We start from the raw sequence: 20,963 nt of genomic DNA on the forward strand, positions 1-20,963 counted from the left end.
CATCTGTGGCGATCCGCCAGAAATTGAAAGAAACAGATATAGCAGAACAACCTTTTGAACTTGCCAGAATCATAGAAAAATCCTATGAAGAACTAGGAAGAGATAGTTTGGGTGGGAAACCAGTGAAACCCCAACTAACTGAAAATCCTGAAAAAACATTTATTAAAAATAATCTAAACACTCCAAAAAAGAGTTGGGATGGAAATAAACAATCCACTCCCAGAGAAAAACGATTCCAGTCCAGAGGAAGGTCTCCTAAACGGAGAGAAACATCTCCGGACCGAGGTGACAAGTCTCCCCAGAGGGAGCCCTCTGAGAAAAGATACAACCTTAGAGATAGGGATAAATTGAGAAAACCTGACAGATATCAAGATATTGATACACGTCCCTCTCGATCTTTTCAGACTTCCTCACAGATATCGGAAAGAAGAGGACGGTCAGAACACAAAGAAGAGCACGTCAAGTCCAAAGACAAGGAACCTGCTCATCAAAGTAAAAAATTACAATTTCCAAGAAAGAAGGTAGCAAGTATTAAAATAATTAAACATGCCGAGGATACTGAGGACACAACTGAAAAACGGAGAGTGGGCCCAGACAATGCTAGACAGCGCAGCAGAAGTGACCATAGCTCGCAAGATCTTGATGAATCTTCTGGAGACAGTGGACACAAATGAATACATTCAAGTGGAAACTGCAGATACCAGAGTTAGCAAACCTCATAAAATATATGAGATAACATTGCGTATAGAGGGAGACAAGACTAGGAAAGTAATGGGTCTCTTTTGGGATAACCTTTCGAAAGGCTATGACATCCTTTTAGCTGAAAAAGACTGGCCACCAGAGTTTGTCAGGGAGTGCCCTCATAGCGAAGAAATGATTATGCCTGCCTTCTCAAATCATATTCCAATTCATAAAAAATATACATATGCAAGAAAATGGCTAGAAGCTCAAGCTCCTGCATTATACAAAAATCATGTAGGATGGGATGAGGACTCTCCTCCTCACAAAATCCAGTTAAAATGTCAACCTACTGCACAAAGGCAGTACCCAATTAAACAAGAAGCTAAAAAGCAAGTCAGGGAGATCTTAGATCAACTTGAATACCAGGGGGTGATTGAAACATGCACCTCACAAATGAACAATCCTTTGTTTCCTGTCTCCAAGCCAGATGATTCATATCGTCTAGTTTTGGACTACAGACACCTTAACTCATGTTGCAAAACATTTGCAGTACAAAACTCACACAGTGCAGCACTAATGAATAACATCGTGCGCAAAAAATACAAAACGACATTAGACATCTCTAATGGATTCTTTTGTCAAAACATTGCACCTGAGAGCAGGTATTTAAAAACACTTCTGTCGACTCCCACAGGGATTCAAGAATAGCCCAGGATTATTCCCAGCAAGAGTAACAGAGTTACTACAAATATATGATGATGAAGCATTATCGTATGTCGATGACATCTATCTCACAGATGATGACCTGGATACTCACTTGAAATAAGTGAACACCATAATACTTGGGTTTGCAGCTGAGGGTTACAAATTCAACTTTAAAAAGTCACGAATTGCCCATCTAACTGTCCTATTTTTAGGATATGAATTATCAAGTGAAGGCAAAAGCCTAGCAGACAACTTCTTAGAGAAGTGCGCTGTACTCCAAGCACCTAAAACGCTGAAGAACTTACAATCAATACTAGGTTTCCTGAATTTCGGAAGAACATACATTCTAAATTATGCAGAGAGGGTTAAACCTCTCTATGAATTAATAAAAACCTGATTTCAAACCAATCTATTGGACTCAGAAACACACAGAAATGTTAAGATCATTGCAAACAGACATGTTAGCTAAAACAAAATTGCAAACTCACGAAAACATACGCAACCTTGTAATCCGAATCATCCCAGGAAGATGCGGATTCACGTACCTGACCTCTAATGAGGGAGAAACGGTACCAATAGCTTACAAATCACACTTGTACACATAAGCTGAAATGAAATTCAGTTGTACCGAGAAAATTCTAATAGCAGTTCAAACTGCTGTAGCAAAAGAAAGAGCCCAAGCCCAAGGCAGAAGAATAACTGTTTTAACAGCAGAATCAGCCCTTGAGGCATTAACAAGCCCACGCAATTTGACTACTGTGGCATTAGATCCAAAATGGATACAATGGGAACATTCTCTAGCTGCAGAAGATGTGAAATACTATTTTGACCCGAAAATGAAAAAAATAAAAAATCTAAAATATGAAGAAAAATATCCTCTGCCAATCGAAATTCGGCCTCTGAAACAGTACGCCTGTATAATATATACAGACGGATCAGCACAACCCGCAGTTGGGGGTAAGCAAGCTTACAGTGCTGCGTGCGCGGTTGTTAAATGCCAGTGGCACGAAGGAAAATTGAGACCACTTGTCTCTATAACTCAATCAGTAAAAGATTGTTCGGCTCAACGAACTGAACTACTAGCATTTAAGATGGCGCTTGATATTGCTGATCGCGAATTCCTCACTAAGAGTGTGCGATTCGCATTACTGCGACAAATCTTACAATAAAGACTTGCAGAACTGGGTTCAAAACGATTACAAAGATGACACAGGTGCCACAATAGAGCATAAAAAGCTTTGGGAACAGGTAGTTCTTTTACAGAAAGAACTGCAAAAGACTCACGTGATACATACACTGAGTCATCAACGTGATGGCGTTCACGTTGCAGGGAATTCATTGGCTCACAGAGCCACAGCGGAAGCAGCTCAACCGGCTCCCGTAGCCACAAAAAAGCGTTCAGATAAACATATAGACAGGGAAACGATGCTGGCGGTAAAAACGTCTTTGAAAGGCGACTGTAAAGCATTACCTGTGAACTATCCACTCAATTATACATACATAATTGATACAAACTCCGTTCCTTTTGCTCGAATCCCTGGAGTGGGGGATAGAGTAATTCCAAACACAAACAGGAGAGTCTTTTTAATAGCAGACGCACACATGGGATTGGGTCTAAGGCACCGAGAGATCAAGGAATCTCTGAAAGAATTACAATCGGAATACTGGTGGCCGGGGATGAGCCTGCAATTTCACAAATTTGCAATGGGCTGTCCAAACTGCAACAGAGATCGCAGTCGCAAACCGACCGGAGTAATGCCAGGACCCTTCTTTTAGAAGGCATAAGGCTATCTATAAGCAAAAATCCAGTAGGAGAAATGCGTCCCATTTATAATTAAGACTAGATTCACTTAAAATGTAGACACCAGCGCTTGGCTGACGCCAGAACTGTTATAAAAGATTTGCGAGTCTTTATCTGCACAAACGCAATTGGCATGCTACATTCTGACCAGGGCCCAGCTTTTAGCTCTTGAGCTTATAAGGAGGCCATGACCAGCATGGGCATTGCATTGCGGTACTCTTGTCCCTTCCATCCTGAGGGAAATGGGATTGTGGAAAGAAAAAACAGAGACATAAAGCAATCTATAACGGCGAGGGTATTAGGTTCGGGTGATGGGTGGGTCCAACATTTAACAAGTGTCCAACGTAGTCTTAACAATCTGCCAAGAAATTCTCTAAAAGGTCTCAGTCCGTACGAACTATTGTTCGGTACTAGAATGCACATTCAGGACCTTGATAGGCAGACTTCAGTGGTAGAAGAAAAATGCTTTGATATCAAAGACCGTTTGGCTGTTTTACAGGACTTAAATGAAACAAGAAGAAGTCTAAGTAACACAAAGCTAAAGCCAACGGCCACTGAAGAAAAACCACCTGTCCCAGCAAGACCTCTCTGGATTCCAAAGATTGGGGATCTGGTCAGAGAGAAGATCGCGGTAAAGAAGGAATTTGGGCCTTCCTACAGAAAAGCAGTATCTGTCTTAGCTGTCAGCGGAACAATATCAGTTGTACTACCGCCCCTTGCTGGTAAAAAGGAGAACCGAGTTGTATCCATCGACCTGGTAAAACCACAATTATGTGGCCAATAATAAGTAGTAGGCCCAGTGGACTCCCAAGAAATAGCAGAGTACCAAAACTTGCTACAATACAAGAGGTTCAAACTGAGAGACTAATCACATTTGATAAACCTACAGTGAATAAAAAGGACTATGCAACAAAGCCATGGAACTTATGCCTCTTGAAACTCAAATTGCAACAGTTTGTCAAGAAACACCAGTCTACAACGATGTAGCCTCAGACTATGCTAATGAAACAAAGAAAAATCCAAAAGCAAATGAAAATTCGGAAGCAATTCCAACAATTGACAGAACTGCATCTGGCTACTTCATCAATTTTGATTACTTTTCTGATGATCCAAGTGAACATGAAGAAACGCCAGCAACAAAAACTTTCAAAGACAAAGTAACAGAACTCTTTCATCAACTCAAAGAAACCTACCTGATTTCTCCATGGATTGAATTTTGGATTGTGTTAGGTGTACTTTTCCTCCTACTTTGGCTCATCATGATTCTTTGTTTGGGAAAATTCATTGAACGAAAATACAGTACAATGGACACAGCAAGTCAGAACATCAACTTGGTCCTAAAGCCTCACAAGTAATCTCACATCGAGAAAAGAGAACTATCATCAGTGAACATCACAGCCAATCAAATACCCGGTGGGGTAGCATGGGACAGAACTGATTTTGACATTTTTGGCCCGATTGAGCTCTTGAAATATCCACATCAGTTCAAGGTTTCATTAAGTGACTTTGTAACACCAAGTACTTTTTCTGATGATTGGGACTTTGAAAATATTAATAATATGATGTCAGATTTAGTAATGTCAGCCAAATTCACAGAAAATGATTACTTACAGGGTTCATCAAATTATGAAGAAATGTACTGCTATAATCACTTTGGTCATCACTATTTGCATAAATCTGCACAGCCTAGAAATGTTTTTAATTATAACCAATGGGAACATTGTGCAACTCCACCTAAAAGCAGCTCAAAAACATTTTTTGAGAAATTCCCATACTTCTCAGGGTTTAACACAAGTGATGCAGAAACGTTTTATTTTAAAATGTTAAATAAGACAGGAATGAAAACAATGCTGACAAATACTAAATTGATCTATTCTGAAACATTTTATGAAAAAATGATTACATTCGGATTTGAATTCTGGAACAAAAACCATCTTGGGAACAAAAGAATGGCAGGTCCATGGTTTAGAAGCATTGTTTAGAGTCTGCATGATCCCAGAACAATTAATATTTCTGAATAACACCATTCAACAGACTACATGTCTTGGCCTAGCCAAGATTAAAGACTTAAACAAATCGTCTATTCCAAAGCCCATACCTGATAGTAATAGCACTACTAATATGGAAATAGATGTATCCCATATTTTATTCCAAAACAGAACACATCCTGATTGGAAAAAATGGTTGATCCGGCCCACAGACACAAATAACTGTCAAGATAGATTCCTGAACAAAATACAGGGGTTCAAAATGACCAGGCCAGACCCAAGATACTCCCAAAGACAACATCCAGGGATCGTTCAACATACAGTGTAGGGAAACTATGCCTCGAATGGCTACAAAAATCCACACTGGCAGAAATTAAGCAACACTTGACTTTACTTAAAGACGGTGCTGACTTGCGTGATTTCTTACTGCGACCACGCAAACAGCGTCAAAAACGTTTCATAGCGGCCGGTATATACGCTGCGTACAACGAAGCTTGGAAAGTAATGCAAATTGAAACAGCAGAAAAAATACGAGAAATTGATCGTATTAATTTGGAAAAATCACTTTCTGTTGTGGACAATGGGTTAACGACTCTGTCCTCCAGAATATATTCACTGGACAGTATCGTATCATCTACTATTGATATAATAGAGCAGGACTTACTAATGTTACAACATGGTCAGTCCCAATTACGTTCTATTGTACAGCTTGGCTGGACGTTGCAAAATCTGCGTTCAGGCTACGTACCATGGCGTTTAATCAATACAACGTCATTATTCTCTATCTTTATCCTTACTGATAAACAAATCAGTTTGGCACAAAAAGGAGCAGACTATACGATTCTGAGCATTGAAAAACTTGAGAGATTACCGTATACAATGTCAGAAAGACCTGTCATTGAATGGATAATACACGGAATAATTACAATTCCGATAACAACTTTCCAATTAAAATACTGCCAAGAGTATATACCAGTGGGCCAGTATGAAAGGTTGGGTAAAGGGTACATCAAGTCAACATGGAAATTACCTTATACACACAAATGTTACAGTGAAAAGAAAAGGGATGTATTTCTTAGTGGTAAAAATTGTAAAAGATCACTAAGTGGTACACTCCTGTGTCAAGGTATTAACCTGCATGGAGCCTGCGAAGGGTCTTCGAATAACCTTTCATGTCACCTGCACGGCACTCCTGAAACACAGATAGAGCCATTCTTTAGACAGCTTTCTAACGGGAGCTATATTCTAATAAATGACCACAGCTGTTGTGGCATGGTGCCAGGGAAAGCCTATCTCGTAAGCGTTAGTTCCATGGTCACTTTCTGTATGCAAGTATTGTATCCAAACAGGACTCCAGATATGGAGGCGGCAATATGGCCTCGTTTGAATATCTCTTCTATTCGAATTGATACTTTAAGCAGAATGAAGTCTATTCTTTTACAGACAACTGTGCCTTTGACCTCGTCCAAGGAAACGTATGATCTGCAAGTTGCAAGGACAACGGCAGAAATACATACCCTTTTATCAACAAATTGCCCTGCGCATTTCGTAGAAATGCTAAGCCAAATCCTAAACATGTCAAATACCAGTGGCATCGCACATGTATTTAAGACAATCTTTTCGGGACTGTTAACACCCTTTGAAACAGTTCTGGGCATCTTCCCCAATTTTTTCCATTCTGTCTTTGGCGGCCTGCCTCTACTTTTGGGACTAGTGGCAGGAATTTTATTTTTGATTCTTCTGCTCCGATATGGCAAGCCAAGTCACAGACAAGACTCCAGCAACGATGGAAGAAACGATCCTAGCTATACGCTATCAGGACCGCATAACTAAAGTCCTTGGATTAGCCCGGCTAAGAGATCTGAATATGACCTGGTTTCTTTCATTCAGACCAATCTGGCAAAATTGCATCTTACCTGCGCTTCAATGTATGCTATACGGAGAAGAATGCGTGTTGGACGTCTGTCTTACACTACCATCAGCAGTACCAATGGATACAGATACCTTGCTAGGTCCTGTAACGGCTCATGCATCGTGTTGTCCCCAGCGGCTACCTATTCTGATGACGGCCTTCGTTGAGACTTCACCACTACGAGTATGTGGCAGTGGAGTACGAGATGAGAGCAACATCACACAGGTACAACCTTCAGTGAGCATTGCTGATCCCGACATCGATGATAGCAATCATTCTCACGACTGCACTGTTTCGGCATTTTCAAATTTGGTCGAACTTTCACCTGATGTCGTAGACCAATTTTTTGCGAGTCTGTCTGAAATGATGTTCTCCCCTGAACAGAAAGAATAACTTTTTTTCTCATTTCCAAAATATTTACCTTTTTCTGGCACATGTACTCTGCTTAAAGTAAAACTATTCTTAGAGAACAGAGCTTCTATTTTTGGCATTCTAGAGACAATATTTTACCTCAGCCTCTAGCACATGTACAGCATTTTGTATTATTATGTGATGGAATGGTCTCGACCTTCTCTTCTGTATTAAGAGCCATTTCATGTGTAAATTTTCGCAATTCATTCAGCTGATATATATATGCAATTTTTTTAACTGAATGATACCACTGCTTGAAAAGCGTACAGTACCAATACTCATTTTCATGTATTTTACCATATACCATTTCAAATGCAAATTATGTATTTTGGGGTGGGTTGGAAAACACAAGCACCATTATATGTTTACTATTGCTTAGTTTTAAGTAATGAGGGACATTAGATCGTGGAGTGGGTGTTGTAATTCTATCTAGGACCCTAATTCGATATTCCTGATTTATGACCTTATGTGGTTATAATAAGTAATATCCTTATGAAGGCATAAAAATCATATCCATATTTAGTAACAACCCATGCAGTCCAAATACAGCATGGCTACTCCTCTAGACTCCTAGAAAGTACAACGCGTTCTTTAAACAAACCAAGCCTCCAGCAGCCCGGGAAATCCCCCTGCTCTTGTTTTGATTTGCACAAGAACTCCTAGAGTCCGAAAGAACTGTTAGTTCTTGGTGACGTCTTATGTCCAACCTTACGTCAAACCCGGCACCTTTCAGGTATAAATATACCAACGTTTCCTTAAGCAAACACACGGTGGTTTGGAGCAGAGTGGCTATCTACTTGCCCGAGAGCCCAGGCTGACGCGAGAGCCCACGGACGCCGCGCCTCCCTTTTGACGCACTGAGAGAGACGCTGTCTTTTCTCCAGCCGAGAAATCCAGCTCCGGTGTTTCCAGCCGTCCTTGCGGGTTGCTGGGATATTGAGTCCCGAGAGAGAGATACCAGACCTCCTGCTTTCTATTACCCAGGTACGGAGCTGACTAAACCCTTAAAGAGAATTCTTGATTCAGATTCTTGGCGAAACCAACTTAACTTAAACTGCTACTTACTTACTCCTTCCCACGTATTAGGCTTAGGTCAGGTACACCGGGGTAGGCGTATTTAGAAGCACCAGTTGAGTACGTTAGTCAATGTATATATGTATGTATATATTTTATCTATTTTAAAGTATCATATGGCTAAGAAACCATATCAATACTTTTACAGTATTACTTTATAATACTCCTTTTACTGTACGCACTTTACTTTATACTAAGTATTGCAATTGTGGCAATTCCTTTCTCGTGCATGAGAAAGAAGACTGTTCAATAAATAACACCTTTTATTGAAAACGCCCGTCTCTCTATTCTCTGCACTCTGATGAAACTAAGTATGCACGATTGACTGAGTAAAATAGTTGTCTATTGTTTTCACACGACTCTAGAGATACACTCTTATTCTGAGGGAGCAAAGTTGCCTTGTTTTATGGTTGTCAGAAGCTAATCCCTTCTTGTCTATCCAGGGAAGTTAAACTCCTCCTTGTTTATTCAAGAAAGTTTCTAGTGACCTCTGAGCTAGCTGGCAAAACTAATTAAGTCTAATATAGTCAGTAGAGACCTAGTCGACCTCAGTCCTACGTCTACACTACTGTTTATATTATTTTAATGCGCAGAGCCTATTGGGAATATAGGAACTACACTACAAGCCAGAGACGCGAAATAGAGGCTCCCGCTTCACAAGAAGGCCTGGGCTTCACAGGCTCTGTGGTGGCAGCTTCTTTCATGTTCCAAGGTATTGGATGGTCAAGGCCCACCTCGGATCTCGGGAAGAGATTAGGCGGTTGTGAGGTTATTAACCTCATGTTGGGCGGTGTGCACTGTCACTGCTGTCCCTGCCGGATGGAATCCTGATCTCAGGGGCTGAATCAGTTAGGGGACCGGAGGAGGCGCTTTTCTTGAATTGTCAAGCAGGAAATTGGGTTTTTAATCTGCACGCATCATATCCTGCACCCCCACACAACCGCACGGTGTCATGAGTGATGTAATATGTGACGTCATCAGCAGTGCATTGCTGGCGCACGAGTTATAGTTAGCTGAACTAACTATAACGGGGGAATTCCAATGGTTTTGTGCGAGTGAAATGTCCAGCTAACTATAACATGTGTGAAACCTATGGTTTTTTAATGAATTTGCAAGGCTTTTTAAATGCTAATTCCTAACTATAACGTGTGTGAAACCTATGGTTTTTTCAGTGAATTTCAAAGGTTTTGTAAATGATAATTTTTAAATATATTAATTATATTTTTCTTTTAATACTAATTTCTTACATTTTTTATATACATATTTATTTTTTAATTATATTTCATATTCTTATTGTAAAATAATAACAAAACTAAATAGCAAATTATATTTTTGATTAAAAAAATTCCAAATATATTAAAATTGAATTCTATATAATTGCTTTTTCATTGTTTTTTTTTTGGGTAATCGTACCGTACGCATACGGTATCAGAATTACACCAAATTTGGCAGAGAGGTAGAGTTCAGTTCGCAGATTGTGCTTTTTGTTAAATGGTGTAAATCTGTTCAGTAGTTCCTGAGAAAAGCCCTATTCACTATGCATGTAGTGTTCTATGCACCGGGAAACTTGTCTTTTATATCTTCAATTCCCCAATCTGTATCCTTACACTTCCAGTAAACACTATCACACTTCTGTTTCAGTATTGTAGTGACCATACAGGACTATGTGCTTATCTGTACACTGTTCTAAAAGAATCCATTCACTACATTAAAACACTAATCAGCAGATGTACAATAAGTGGTACATCCCCAGAGATATGCCAGTTATTGTGTACTGTGATATCACCTCCTTCTGGTGCAGGGCTTTATAATGTGATGCACCTTCCAGATGTGTCGCATTGTAAATACTACACACCATAGCACATCCTTTGCACCACCAGTGCATCACAAAAGTGACGCAACGGCTGTGTTAAAAGAGGCACAAGGGGTTTGTAAATCCACCTGTAAGACATAGAAATTCATCCAGGCAGTTTCACCAGCAGTGCAAATTGAAGCATAGACTTGTAACATATTTATGTGCATATGTTACATTCAAGTGCTTTGGAGGTACTACAGTATACTATAGGTAAACAGCTTATAGATTTATGCTGTAGCAGTTCCTTACAGTTCTGCACTTTCACATTCACCATACACTAGTAATGTATTCATTCATTCATTTATGAACTACACATTCATTCTGAGAAACTTTTATACACTAACATAGAAATATAGTTCTTTCTTTGACCAGTGAAGGTAGTTCTAAAAAGAAATGTTTTTTGTGTTTTTTGTTTTCTTTTTTTTGGGTGTTTTTTCAAGACTGTACAAAGGTTGATCACAAATGCATAGAATTTTAACTTCACCAAAATCAGGATCAATTTGTGGGTGTGGACTGCTTGCTGAAAAGGAATAGTAAGATTTACTATTCCAACTCCAGCTTACGTACAGTAGGGAAGGTGTTGGAATAGTAAATCTACTATTCCTTAGTCTAGAGCGCCCTCCAGCGCAAGTCTTGCGTTGTAAAAGACGCGTCGTAATGGCACCGCGGTGTAAAGGTTGTAGACCACAGGGGACATTCCAGCTTTATCAGTTCCTGTTTTCTACCAATGCCGTTGTGATTCCTTGTGAAATGGCCTTGCCTGTTTGATCTGACTGCTGCTTTTTCACACCATAGAAGCATCTCACATGAAACTCATGAGAGTGCTCTGTCTGTGCAACCCTTTGTTTCTGTTATTCCTTCTTTCTTGCCTTCTTCTTTCTTTCCTTCTTCCCTCCCTTTTTCTTCCAATCTTGCATTCACCTTTTTTGTTACTCTTTTTCTTTCTTCCTTTCCTGCTTTGGTTTTCCCTTTCAATTCTTTTCTTATATCTTTCCTTCATTCTTTCTCCCTTTTTCCTTTCTCTCTTGCCTTTCTAGTCCCTTCTTTCTTTCCCTTTTCTTTCATTCTTTGCTTCTTTCCTTCTTTCTTTCCTCTTTCCTTCTTTTTTTGTCCCCTTTTTCTTTCTATTGCTTCCTCTTTAATCCTTTAGTTTCTTTTCTGTTTTCCTCTTTCACTTTTCTTTCTTGCCTTTTTCCTTGCCTTTTTTCTTCTTTCTTGCCTTCCTTCTTACTTTCTTTCCTTCTATTTCTTTCTTACCTTCCTTTTTCTTTTGTTTCTTGTCTTCCTTTTTCTTCTTTCCTTCTTGCCTTCCTCTTTCCTTCCTGCCTCCTTTCCCAAAGGCAAGAGTCGTCAGCCAATGCCAGACTGATTAACATTTTCAAGTCTGTGTTAGCCAATATCTGCTGATTTTACTAAAATCATGTGTATAATATAATTATCTATAGGAGTTTTCATCCACATTTCACCCATATGCCTGTGGTTCTGTCATTACATGTTTTTCTTCCACCCACTCCAGCATTCATCAAGGGGCAATGTGTCAGCCTACTTCAGCCCTTGGCTGACTTCAATATGAGTTACAGCTTGTTGCCCTTTTACAGAGAATACATCAACACGCAAAGTAGTTACCTTCAGTGCCAGGGAGTGTACTTTTTGAGACCAAAACAACACTTTTGCCTTTAGCTAAAGTAGTTGTTTAGATTATTGAGGGCCTAACGGCTTCCCAAACAATAAAGTTTTGCATAAACCATGACAAAACAAAACAAGAATTGCCGAAAGGCAGGTGATCAGCGCCAGACCTTTTGACTTTACCAATGCTGGTTTCTTTTTTGCTTCCACCTTTCTATTGGAGCACAAGCATTTTCTCAACCCCCCAAAGCAAGTCTGTCGCTTCCCTGCATCTCCCACTCAGCTTTTCAGTTTTTTAAGCACTTTGCCATTTGCTTTTTGGTGTCAATTTTCCTCACGCTCTTACTGCGTTTTTTTCTTTCTGTCTTAAAGGGTCTGGTAGCTGCAATTTGTAAATGGGCCATTCTCTTCTTTTTAAAAAAAACAATTTTTGGTGCAATTTTAGTGTTTGAAAATGGGCATTTTTTGCATTCACCATAATGCAACAATGAATTAGATCCAAACCTAAACTGGTGCCACATCATAAAGAATGCACACACATGCACAGTGACAAAAGTGCACATTTCCATCATCATACTTTTTCCAGATGTTGTTCCGTACTAGAAAACAACCATTTTCTTTTTAAACGATGTGCCAAACCATTAAAAAAAGCACTGCCAAAGCACAAAGCTGCAATAATGTGTGTCCTATTGGCTTTACCAGACCTTGATGATCACTGGTCTGAGCAACCACAGCTGGAGTGTCTTTCCTGCTGTTCTCGTGGAAGCTGTAAGCCCACACACGAAAGCTGGCCTTGTGTCAAAACTGCAACCGTTCTCTCTCTTGAATGCAACTTTAGATATGATCCGCATTAACTTGCAAGAGGTTTTCAATGGTCTCCCAGGATTCCAGTGCAGCTGGTAATGTACTTTGGGGTAAACTAGATAGTTTAACAAGCCATCCGGCAGTGCCCACTCTTACCGGTAAACAATATCTTAATATGGTCTCAAAAGAGATTCAACCGGTTACTCATGTAAGTATGAGAAGCAAGAGCAGTGGTGATGTCCATGATGTTAAGCTGCAGTCATACCAGCTGAGTGCAAAAGCCTGGTTATAATCAGTGCTTAATTTGAGCCAGTGGGTTCTTCCTGTGCTCGGCACTGGCACTTAATTGCCGGAAACTGCACTTATGTCAACTCCCACATGGTAGCGCTGTTTGTGAAATTTAAAGATGAGTAGAAAAACAGTTGCTTTTTAACTCAATATATATTTTAATTAACTAATGCCTGCCATCTAAGCCGTTCTTAAAGCTTTGGCGGCCTCGAACACTCTGAATTGTCACACTTGTAGCAGAGTGGCTGATGGCAGTTGTGTAGGCAAAGTGGCAATGTGTGGTGCAGACTGCGTGGCCTTCTAACGAGGGCCCAGGCACTTTTCTTTTTTTTAACAAAGTAAGCACTGGTTATAATTAAGGTACAAGTATCACCAACATGTCCTTCGTCCAACAGAAGTGGGGGCAACCATACAACCGATAACGTACGTCGTAGATCATAAAAGGCAATCATTATTTTACAACTGTTGGTAAACTCGGAACATCTGATCTTTGTTGGGACGCATGCCAATAGCAACAGCCAGGACAGTTTTTATGTCTCCACAATTTACCAAACCAACCTGCTGAATTATTGTTCACACTGATCATTCATCTGCAATGTGAAGCATCTTTGCTTACCTCGCTGATCCCCAGAGATGGTAAACTGATGTGGTTTCTGCCCAGTCCATAGTCCAATATATCCAACAAACGTGGTGCCCATGTACGCTACCTGCAAATCAGAGAGGCAAAGCGTCAGCTGCAGAAAATGCAAGGGCTTTAGCAATTTAGCGCACTCTCTTTAACAGCACAGATCCCAACATAAGGTGTATGACAATACTATTGGTGGCAAGAACAGACAGGAGCTCTAAAGGGGTTTGTGGTTTACCTTGCTGGACTTGTCCCCTTCTTCCCACATTCACACAAGAACCTTTAGATCCTCCATTTTAGCAAGATCCATGCAATCATAGCAGTACTTGCACCCATCTTGAACCCGATCGATGGTTCACCTCACAACATCCTGCAACTATTCCCTCTTTCTATCCGCATATATTAACTCAAGTTGTCCTTAGTTGAAGGACCTCTTCCTGTCAAGATTTTGAAAGAACTAAACCCAGTTAAGGTAGATGTCAAATGGTATGCTCAAATCACTTTTCACCTCCAGTGCCCCCACATTTCTTGTTTTTTTATTGGCCATCTGGACAACTCCCATAATAACCCTGTTGAAACGCTCAACTACATATAAGTGAGGGGGTATGTGTACAATAACATTCCTACAGGCTTCTACTAAGGTGTCATCCCCAAGGTAACCCTTAACCCGCTCATCCTTTGAAATGGCAACATGGTCATAAAATCCACACTGGCCGCAGTGTATTTTTCCCAATCATTTTGTGTACATTTTCTCAACGTCAGAGGTGCCCTTCTGAGGAAATCTACGACCCTGTTCTTAATGCCTGAAACATATTCCACTCTGTTTCTGGAATCAGTCTCATTGACATCCTGGCAATACGGGGTAAGCTTTAAATAGACCCCTCAATAGTTACAACCTTGGGAACCTGTTTAGGGTTGTGCCTAAGAACAAACACTGAGCCCCAAACATACTGCTTAAGCGCTCCATCCCCCAATGAATGCTAGCGTTCCTCGTTCAATGTCAGAGTAGTGTTTTTCAGTAGGAGAAAGAGAGCATGAGGAAACTGTGACTTACTTTCCATCTGGTTCAATTTGGGCTCACACAGCTTAAATACCTCTCCACTTGTATCCCTGTTCAATATAGTCCTGACATTGGGGTCAAATCCTTGTGCAACACAACTTTCTTGAAGTTTTTCGTTCCACTAAAATTTCTCTTTGTTCTTTAACAATTGTCTTGTCTCAAGTCATGAGTTTTACTAGCAAAGTCTTGTAGAAATTTCGAATAAAACTCTGATAACCTTACAAAGGATCTTACATCATTTTTATGTGTTGGAACAGGGGCATCCTCGATTGTTTATACTACTTCCTTCAAGGGCATAAAGCTCTTCTCACTCACTTTATGCTCCAAGTATCACATAGATTGCACAGGAAAAATATATTTCTTAAAATCACTTGTCAGCCCTTTTCCCAACAAATTCAGTATATTTATTAAATGTCCATCATGTTCTCCTCTACTTTTTGCTATGACCAAGATTTCATCTTGAAAAAAACATGACACGCTTGCAAATATTGGGCAACTGGTAGATAAGCCTCTGGAATACTGTGTCTACTGAGGTCAACCTGAACGGCACATGGACAAATTGATGGAACACAATTTGTGTGATTAGCACTAGCCTTCACTCGCTTGATGCAGGTGTACCTGGATGCAAACCCTGATTTTTTTATGACAAAATCTTATTGATTTTATACAAATGGAACATATCAAATACAGTAACAAAGGAGCGACTAACTGAGACTATGACATTGCATTTCACTTTATTTGCAAGAAGTAGAAAAGCACCCCTCCTCAAATCCAGCCAGCATTCAACCCTTAGACTGTAATGTTCGTGCCCCCCGTAACTACACTTTAGTTTTGCCATCATAAGACTGCATTTCCTCGTCCAGGGAAGGACCAGGATTTCAACTCTCTGAAGTACAATGCCCAGGGTTGACTCCAAACAGTCCATATGTTATCATGTTTGAGTGGGGAACCTCTGCCCTTGTAGACAGGAATCTCCATGCACATAAATTGGGCCAACAATGTTTCCACTGCTCCAAGGACGGAGGGTTTCTGTCTTTCCAGGCCCTGGAGATATCCCTTTTCACTACACCAGAACCAGCCACAGCAGGGCCTTGCGATATATGTTTGAGTCTAGCTCTTCCGTAGTGTGAAGGAGAGCCAACTTGGGGTCCCAGGGCAGTACACAATCCAACATCCCCTCCCTAAAGGGAACCCAGTTGCTCACATGACCAAACCATATGGGCAAAGTCATCTCTTCACGATCAGCAGCGCAGGCATTTTCCTTAGCCTCTCCAGTGAATAGTAGACTCCGTGTAGGTATTTTCACTGTATTAGGAGGAACCAGTGTGAGAAGTGTGACTCACTGGTTAGAAGCGGCAGACCCTGAAGCAGAGGTATGCCCGGGACCAGTGTTCAATTCCCGACGCGGCAGGGCTTGGGTCAATGTCCGCGGACTTGATAATTCTCGCTTAGGTGCCTAAGCTAACCATGGGTCCCACTCTGCAACTCTGGGCAATAGCTTGCTTAATCTCCACAACGGCCCCAGCAACGCCGGGGATGCCTGGCTTCACCTTGGGGTGCCCTCTCACAGGGAAAGCCAGGACGGGTTCCCCAGCGGTATACAGCGCCAGGACGCCACGTAACGAGGTAACAGTGCGCTTTACAAGTATACATACATTACATTACATTAACTGCGAGGCAATTACAGTCTCATGGGGAGGTGCGGGCCTCCCTCCAATCAATGTCAGTCACCTGCCCCAAATCACCCACCAAGGACTTTCTCAGCCGGTCAAACGAGTCAGGCATGTTAACTACCAGAGACCGGGTACACCTGCGAGAGTTTTATGATTGGGTGATTCCTCCATGAGGATTTTGACCTCAAGCAAGCCATTAGCGAGGATATCTGAGAGACCCTTAATATAATGGGTGAGGGTGTACCATGGTTGCAAGTATGGAAGAATTGTGAATGGTGTAAGCTGTATTCCGCCTGCAGCTCCAGGAAAGATTTCATTGAGGACACTGACAGCACATCCCCTCAACTTGGAGATGACTCTGGAATCCCAAGGTTTGAAGCCCTCAGGGGTCATAGCCTGTACAGCTGTGTTCCTTGCTATAACAGGGTTTCCTTCTTTAAGCATCCCTCCCACCCAAGGACTCTATGGGTCTCCCTCCGAAGCGGAAGAGTCACTTTCGAGGCTTCAGTGAGGAGCAAGAGGGGCATCTCCTGCATCACCCACTGCTCGGTGGCAAAGGTGGGGTCTGCTGTGTTATTGAGCAACCATTCATTTATGACGAGAAGAGATGTCCTATAGTAGGAGATTATATCTGGTGCCGCATGCCTCCATCGTAAGGGAATTTATAACACTAGGATAGGGTGATCATCTGGATGCTTTGCCGCCACAGTAAGACTGAGGTCCAGAGCAGGAAGGCGTAATTCTGCAGCTGGCAGAACAGACACAGCAGAACAACCATTTTATAAATAGTTAGTCTCATTCAGGCATATTCTGATTTTACCAGTGGTATATCTTCCTCCACAACCATCTTTTCAAAAAAGAATATTGGTTTGCCTTTCTCTTTTTGATAAACATTCCCTTGAAAAGCCTTTTCAACTGATTTTTTTACCACAATATTAGTCAAAGCAGTCTTAGCACACTTTAACATACTATGTTGAGAGTTAAGCTTTTTTAATTACAGCCATAATGTCTTTAAATGATGAGTGTCCATTGAGCCCAAGTATCTCCTTGACGTTAGGATTGTTTGAATGTGTAACCATCCAAATTTACATGTGATAGACAGGTTGTTTTAACGCCGCAATGTAGCCTTTTACAGACTCCGAAACACCTTGCTTCTTCTGATAAAAAGTATACCTAACCAAGCCCTGCTTGGGCTGCTAATTCATTTGTACTCACTTGTACTCCGTTGCTGATGCACATACGCGCATTCTTGTCCCAGTACTGATGTGCCATGATCAGAACTTGGTTGCTGAGAATATTGACATAATTTGGATATTTCTTGCTGTACTTGTCTAGTTGGTGCATTCAATCATGAAATGGTTATGTTATGTCATTTTTGGCCAGATGTAGGTCGCCAATTACCGGTCGGTAACGGCCGATTTCGGCCGTTACCAACCGGTAATTGGTTTTCGAGATGTAGGGGCCAATATTTTACAGATTCGGTAAATTTACCGAAACGGTAAATTTACCGAATCTGTAAAATACCGAATCGGTAATTTTACCGATTCGGTAAAACCCAGATGTAGGTAGCACTGTTTACAGTGCTACAGGCCTTCAGAATTCGGTATTTTATCACCCAATCCAATTGGGTGGTAAAATACCGAATTCAGATGTGCATGCACATCTGTGCATGCACATCTGTGCATGCACACCTGAGCCATGTGACACACAGACATGCCCTTAGGGCATGTCTGTGTGCCACATGGCACACATGCCTGTATTTGGGGTGCTAGAGGGTGTCAAAGTGACACCCCCTGCACCCTTGCTGGAATCGGTATTTACCAAATCTGTAAATACCGATTCGGTAATGCCCATTGATTTCTATGGGCTTCAATGTCCTTAGGAATCAATGGGCATTACCGAATTGGTATTTACAGAATCGGTAAATACCGAATCTTAACGATTCGGTATTTACCGAATCTGAAATACCTACATCTCCCCCCCTCTATTTTACCACTTCTTAAATACTGAATCAGTTTGATTCGGTATTTAAGAAGTGGTAAAATAAAATTACCTACATCTGGCCCTTTGTCATTTATAGGAACATGTAAGTGGATGATTGACTGAAATTGTGGTTCTTTCTCTACAGTTGTTTGGTACGTAACCTATGACTTGTATTCCTAAATAGCACTGAGGAAGTCAATTTGACGAAACACGTGTGGGCTGTTTTTGTTATACCTATTGTGTTCGGCTGTATCTGTTATAGCTATGAGATCAAAATTTGACATGTGACCAATCTGAACACGTACCAAACGCTTCGGAAGCTCACTGTACCTTGCTCGCATATAGGACAACATTGTTCCTCTGCTGCTAGATTAGCAGCATTGCATGTTTGGCTGTATTTTCAACAAAGAGTTTGTACACATATTCCTGTGGACTACTGTATGACTAGTTTTATATTTGAACAGAGTTTACAAATCATCAAGTTATGTGACATACTGTTGATAAATAATTTTTGTGGGCTACAGAAAATTCAGCATTTTTAGATTTGGGATTACTCTCCAATTACCCTATATACACTTTTTGGTAGCAGGAGTGTAGTCTGATGAAGCACCAGTCCCAATTTGGCTATATTTAATACTGACCACATTGTATTGGGGATTGTGCAGATAGCTTGTTTCCACTGCAACCTTTGTGATAGCCTCTAAATAATGAAATATTATTTCCATTCTGGCTATTTCACGATGGGTTTACCTGCCGCAGAAAGTAAAGTTTGGGGTTGCGTCAAAATGTAGGACTTTGAGGAACTCATTGTTAAATAAAGACAAGCAGAAATGTTCAAGCATATTTGTATAATTGCTTCAGAGTGAGGAAAGTATGGAAAAATATTCCACATGATTCACACACACAAATTATTACAACATTATATCTGAAAGTTAGTAGGCAGAAAAGGTCGCTGATCATAAGAGAGATTCTTCTATTGTTCTTTTACTATTATTATTACCTTGTTAAAATAAACCATCAGAGCCAGCTCACAGGATTCACCGAGTCGCCACAGTTAGCGTTCCTAGACGAACATTCAGTTCACTGGCAATGTCCCGTTTTACCCGAGCTAATGTCTGGTTTCCCTGTTCTTCAGAGAAGCTTCGACATTATTAGGGAATTCCGAGTGATTACAGACACTGCTTAAAAGATTGTATTTAGTTCACTCCTCCTAAGATGGCCGCGTTATGTTCCTTCAGGGTTAAGCTGGGTGGTGCGCCCTCTAGTGGTTATCGGGAAGTCGCGCGCTTCAAACTGCGCACTTCAACGCAGATTTTCATGCAAGCAGCTATTCCTTGCCGCCGCTCCGCGTCAGAAATTCATGACGGGAGTTGTCGGAGTTAGGAACGTCAGAGTGTTTTGAAGACACGACTGGGTATCTTAGTGTCTAGGATTCTGTGAGAATTTCGTTTTCCGCTGAGCGCTCTCGTTGTTCTGAGAGGTGTCAGCTTTGGGAAGGAGTCAACGAGCTACAGCGTTCTCGACCGTTCTATGAACTGAAGTCCATTCAGTCCAGTCTTACAGGTTTCTGTATCCAGTGAAGTTCAACCACAGTGAAGATAAGGCTTCTTTTCTGGAAAGGAATTATCGTAAAGACAAGTAAGGCAGTAATGCTAAATGTAAATAATTGTTACAGCGTGCAGGAGCTACAGCGCTGAACTATCCAACGGAGTTTTCCCTCAGGACATTTCCCACTTGCGCTTTCCCTATCTTTACCTTCCCTAACCTTCCTTCCTGGTCCCTTTTTGCGCGCAACTGAGGAAAAGCTGAGAGAACAGTTCTTCAAATTGCACCAAAGAATGTAAACCTTCCAAAAAACAGAATCCCCAAGACCACATCTAGCAGCAGGCTTCACAGGTATTAGTTAGCCCTGAGGGAGGTAGAAGGGAGATCTACTGTGAGAATAGAGACTAACGTTTATGTATTCTTTCACAGCTAGAAGCCTTGCCTGTTACTTATCAACATTAATAGAAGAGGGGAAATTACCTTGACTGGAACTGGTAGGACAAGTTTTGCTTTACCTTTAAGAAAGACCGTTAGTGTAAGAAGGTTTGTGGTATATTCTCTTTCTTTCCCTATTCTGTGTATTAGGCACCTCCATAGGAAGACGGCTGGAAGTTAATACGCAGTCCCTAGAAGGTGCAGGTGACAGTTGGAGTCAAGGTTTTCTCTTCTCTGTCCACTTCCCCTTTCCCCCCCTGCTGGTGGTCTTGCTCTTAGAAGCGAGGGTACCGGTGGAGGGGTCATTGGGACATTCGTCACTACTGCCCCTGCGAAGAGTTGGAGCGTCCTGACAGATTGAAGTGCCCACGTACTTCCTTCGCCCGGGCAGTATGACTGAAGGAATGAATTTAAAAGATTTAGGGGAGATTTTAGTAGGAATACAGAGAGACTTAGGAGCAGTCCGGGAGGAAAATCAGAGTTTAAAATTAGAGTTA

General features: G+C 41.1%; 1 protein-coding gene across 2 annotated transcripts in view; it reads right to left on the minus strand.

Moving 5' to 3' along the window:
* The window catches only part of NAAA (N-acylethanolamine acid amidase), a 389,727-nt gene that overhangs the window by 195,821 nt on the left and 172,943 nt on the right, over positions 1-20,963 (minus strand). For both annotated transcript variants that reach the window (XM_078676390.1, XM_078676391.1), the window contains exon 4: positions 13,762-13,852. In XM_078676390.1, coding sequence (XP_078532516.1) covers positions 13,762-13,852 — 91 coding nt within the window. The remainder of the gene's footprint in view (positions 1-13,761; positions 13,853-20,963) is intronic.

This window comes from Lissotriton helveticus, chromosome 2_1 (assembly GCF_964261635.1).
Source record: "Lissotriton helveticus chromosome 2_1, aLisHel1.1, whole genome shotgun sequence".
NCBI classification, from domain to species: domain Eukaryota; kingdom Metazoa; phylum Chordata; class Amphibia; order Caudata; family Salamandridae; genus Lissotriton; species Lissotriton helveticus.